Source organism: Penaeus chinensis, chromosome 16, assembly GCF_019202785.1.
Source record: "Penaeus chinensis breed Huanghai No. 1 chromosome 16, ASM1920278v2, whole genome shotgun sequence".
Classification (NCBI taxonomy): domain Eukaryota; kingdom Metazoa; phylum Arthropoda; class Malacostraca; order Decapoda; family Penaeidae; genus Penaeus; species Penaeus chinensis.
The window spans coordinates 17,107,217-17,112,216 of record NC_061834.1 but is presented as its reverse complement, the minus strand read 5'-3'; the positions used below and the strand labels follow the sequence as shown (position 1 = coordinate 17,112,216).

Here is a 5,000-nt window from a genome sequence, read left to right as displayed (position 1 = left end):
ACTGTTAACTACATCTTGTGCTTAAACATTGTTTTATGATAGACCACAAATGATTACTTAATATTGATAGATGTGAAACTTTATAATAATCATATGATTATTCTGTACTTCAGGAATGAGGATTGCATTCGGATAGAGAGGCTGAGTGACACAAAATTTGATTACTCTGAGTCTCTGAAGAAAGTGTGTGAACTGTTTGATGGTGATGAGACCATGACCAAACATGTGTCTGGGCTGCCTTCAGATGTTGTTGGCTGCTTAGGTGCAACTCTGGATTATCTTGCAGAGTTCAAATTGGACCGTATTATAAAAATGGCAGGGTAAGTCCACCTTGATTGCTAGTGTGATGTTAGGCCTAGTACAAAACCACTTTTGGACCTCATTTTCAGTCATTTGATGTTTACATCAGTGAATAAATGTTATCAAATGATACATTCAGTCTATTGTGGAGAGAATATTTTTTGCTAATGATTATTAAGAATTATCTTTGAATAGCCTGGGTGCATGGATATGGCAACTATTTTTCACCTTATGGCAGTTACAGAAATAATAGTGATCTTACTGATAATTATAAAGAATATATAGAAAAATAAAAATGAAAAATAGTTATTCTGTTATTGTAAGTTACTTATTTTGGCCAACAGGTCCATACGGCAATACACCAGTGAAAAGCACCACATGCGACTGTCTGGAGCAACAGTACGCAATTTGGAAGTCATAGCTAATGGGGTGGATGGGGGAACCAAAGGAAGTTTATTTTGGGCTCTTAATAATACCCAGACCAAGTTCGGATCCAGGTAAGTTCTTTTTTTCCTTGCTTTCTTTCTTTTATTTTTTCCCTAATATGAACACTGATAGATTTTAAAGTAATAGTAGTAATAATTTAGAACTTGTATTTAGTTAGGGTATTGAATATATATATTTTTTTTTACTCACATGAAAAATTTGATTGACTATAAATATTTGATATCTGTAAAGGCTTATTATCAAAGCAAACATCTTGCTCACAAAATGAGAGTAATATATTAGCTATTCACTTTTTGATATATAGATTATATATATTATTTACTGTATTAGTTTTTTTTTTTTTTTTTTTTTTTTTTTTTTTTTTTAAGTATATCTTTTAAGTTGAAACATATATGTTGCATAATGGTTTATTTGTTTCAATCCCATGCAAAGTTTTAGAATGGGAATTAAACCCTTATTTCCTTAGGCTTCTTCGCCGCTGGGTGGTGCAACCCTTACTGAGTTTAGAAGGTATTATAGAACGTCAAGACATAATTGAGGAGTTGATGTCCTCTGATGCCCCAGTTGTAGTGTCGCTGAAGAATGTTTTGAATAAATTACCAGATTTTGAAAGGGCTCTCACAACAATATTCCACAAAAAAGTAAGTTTCCCTCCTTGATAAATTACAACTCAGAAGCTTTCTTCATTTTTGTGAATTCTATTGCCTAGACTGTATTAGCTGTTCACTTTCTGATGTTTCTTCTGAGGAACATTCATTTTTCTGATGTCTTTTTGAGAAAAGGTACAGATTGTGTATTTTCATTATAGTGCAGTCCTCATGAATTCTGGCTAGCAGTAAGTGGACTAAGCCGAGTACACAGAGAGCTCTTACGGGTCGGTGGTAATGTTGGGGAGACAGTACAAACACGAGGATTAGTGAAGCGCTTGCAGGAAGTTCTTGATGGCCTGTCAAATGTTGAAGATTTTGCAAACAATATTGATCCATCCAGTGCCAAGTAAGCATTCTTGAATGTTATTTTAAGATAACAGATCTTATAGCCTTTTATTATTATAAATGCATATATGTGTATGTAGATTTATTTAAATATTTGTAGGTTATTATATATATATATATATATATATATATATATATATATACTTTATATATATGTCTAGTTGTTTTGTATGAGTGTTTAGATTTTGATCGGATTTAATCTATCTTCATCACTTTTTTCAGAGAGGGAAAGAAAAAAACACTTTTCCGAGATTTTTCTGAATTTCCAAAGGTCTTGGAAAAGCAAAGGGAAATTTCTGATGTTGAGCAAGAGCTGAAAGATCTTAAACCAGAAATTGCAAGAGTAAGATATGCAGTTGTTTCTGTTACATTGTAATACTACTCTACCAGATAATGCCCTATATATCTGTATCAGATAAATTAATGAATATGTAAATATATAGCAAATTATTTTTAAGTTTTGATAAAAATGATACAGCCAATCATTTGAACATTCCAGGCTTTGCGACTACCATGTTTTAATTACACAACAGTATCTGGTCTAGAATATCTAATTGAAGTAAAAAATGCTCAATTGAAAGCAGTTCCTAAAAACTGGACAAAAGTCAGCAGGTAAGTAATCATGATCACTGTTATTACCGCAATTCATTGTGTAAAGTTAATTATCAAATTTGATTCTTATTATGGGAATAAGTTATTGGGTTATTTGAGAAAAAAGTAACATTTTCCCTTATGAAATATTTTCTCACTTACAATCGGTGTTTGTTACACAATTTTTTTAAAAATTGTGGTATAAGTTTTACATGGATATACATATGTAATGCTTTAGATAGAGTGATATGGAGTTCATATGTGTGCGTGTGTGTGTGTGTGTGTGTGTGTGTGTGTGTGTGTGTGTGTGTGTGTGTGTGTTATTTTACATCATTACATAGAAGTATATGTAATTAGTTATTTTAGTCTTTCACTAAGATTACATTATGTTTCAGTACAAAGGCCTGTTGTAGATTCAGGTCACCAGAAGTGGACAGGCTTTTAACACGATTACAGCAGCTTCGTGAACAGCTGCAGGGGTCTTGTCATGAGGTATGTAGATGTTTAGACATCATACCCTATCTGAGAAATCAGCTGTTAAAAAGTTCATTCATATTGGTTTGCTGAATATATCATTATGCTCAGGAACTTTCCTTTTTTGGGCAACCTTTTTATATGATTAGCTAATAATTGCATGTCTAATTGCTGTTTATGATTACAGGGTGATTAATTGAAAACAATAAAGGAGATTTGTTTGATAAAACTATATTCCAGGCTTGGCTTCAAGTATTAGATTCCTTCTCAAATCACTACCAGCGACATCGTCAGGCAGTTAGATGCCTTGCAGAGCTTGATGCTCTTTGTTCTCTTGCAAGTGTTGCAAAATCCCAAGGATACTGTAGACCAGTGCTTCATGATAATGAAGAAAAGGGATTCCTAAAGATAACAGGAGGAAGACATCCAATTGTGAGTCAGCTGAAGCATGGAGATGAGCAGTATGTTGCCAACGACACAAACTTGCAGGTACATGGAATTTAGATACCTCTATCCAAAAGATAACACTCTCTCTCTCTCTGTCTCTGTCTCTGTTTTTCTTTCTTTCTTTCTCTCTTTCTCTCTTTCTCATTCTGTTTCTCTTTCTTTCCCTCTTTAGGAAATTTGATTCTTTTTCTGTACCTGTACCTGTGACAGATCAGACAGGGAGGTTTACCCTCTTATTCTGGGAATATCAGCTTGGAGTCATAAGGGCCAGTAAACTTCAAAGGAAAATGTTTTTTTTTTTTTTATTCATTCATTCATTCATTAGAGATGTAGCACCATTGACTCCTTTTGGATTTAGTATGGAATGAAAGGAAATGGCAACTAATCTTTTTCTCCTTATCATCAACAGACAGATAGTGAACGTGTTATGTTGGTAACAGGACCAAATATGGGAGGCAAGTCATGTTACATGCGGCAGGTGGCTTTGATAGCATTGATGGCACAGACGGGAAGTTATGTCCCAGCAGACAATGTAGAGATGTCTGTATTAGATGCAATATACACAAGGTATTTTACTTTTTTGTATGTTTGTTTATTTTTTTGTTTTTTGTGCTGTTCAATGGTGTCTTTGTCTGTGTAACTTCTGTTGGTTAGAAAAATATATTTTTATTGTCATGACTGTGACAATAATGTTGAACATACTCTTGCAGAATGGGAGCAGCAGACGAGATCTATACAGGACGCAGTACCTTCATGGTTGAAGTTGGTGAAACTGCAGACATCATGCATGAGGCCACTTCACACTCTCTTGTTATTCTTGATGAGTTAGGCCGAGGAACATCCACTCATGATGGTGTTGCAGTGGCTATGGCAGCTCTTGACTACTTCCTGAATGAGGTACTAATGTAAAATAGATATATCTTTATCTTTATTAACCCATTGGATCCAGATGTTTCAATGTCATCACATGGCACAAAGTATGAGCACTAGACTTACTTGATTGTTGTGTAACTTGTAGACTGGGCACACGCGAACACTTGTGTGCAGTGTCAAGACTCTGTGCCTTTCCTTTTGTAATGTTATTTTCTCTTATTCTGCAAAAGATTTTTAGATTTTTTGCCATTTTCCAATATCCATATGTCATTTGATTTGCTTTATCCAGATGGCAATAGACTGTTTTCCTTGCACAGATTCTATATCTCTTTTGGTAGTGCAAGAATAATAACAATAAGTAACATATTTTTATTTGTGTAATTTTTTCATGATATTTAATTTTTTGTAATGCAACCTGCGTCACTGGTCAGAGCGGCCAGGAATAGGATCCTGAGCATGGAAATGGCATCCTCCCAGTAGCCATTACTCATATACAGTACATTCCACACTTGTTTATCAAAAGAAATGATGCAAAAGACCCTTCCTAAATGCCAAATGAATCAAATCATCCACCAAGAACTATGTATACTTAGTGGATCTTTCCTGTCATCCCAGCCTTCATCCAAAATGCTCACAACAATATGTTCATGTCACCTGCCCCTCAAGCCATATTTTTTCATGACATGATAGTCATGTCATCGGGATTGTATAGGGTCAAAAGACACCAAAAAGTAATCTTGAACAGATTATTATGTACATTCTACATTAGCTGCCTATGGAAGTACTTATATTTTATTTAAGCAAGACACTTTGTTCTCTTAATCCCTAAAAGACTTTTTATAGGTGTGCCTGGATGAAAACACTCATAATGTA

General features: G+C 34.3%; 1 protein-coding gene across 1 annotated transcript in view; it reads left to right on the top strand.

The window, feature by feature from the left end:
• The window catches only part of LOC125033237 (DNA mismatch repair protein Msh3-like), an 18,467-nt gene that overhangs the window by 8,821 nt on the left and 4,646 nt on the right, over positions 1-5,000 (top strand). Inside the window, exons 11-20 of the mRNA XM_047624619.1 lie at positions 114-320; positions 645-797; positions 1,214-1,388; positions 1,556-1,743; positions 1,965-2,085; positions 2,242-2,354; positions 2,729-2,825; positions 3,048-3,296; positions 3,664-3,821; positions 3,965-4,151. Of these exons, the coding sequence (XP_047480575.1) occupies positions 114-320; positions 645-797; positions 1,214-1,388; positions 1,556-1,743; positions 1,965-2,085; positions 2,242-2,354; positions 2,729-2,825; positions 3,048-3,296; positions 3,664-3,821; positions 3,965-4,151 (1,648 nt within the window). The remainder of the gene's footprint in view (positions 1-113; positions 321-644; positions 798-1,213; positions 1,389-1,555; positions 1,744-1,964; positions 2,086-2,241; positions 2,355-2,728; positions 2,826-3,047; positions 3,297-3,663; positions 3,822-3,964; positions 4,152-5,000) is intronic.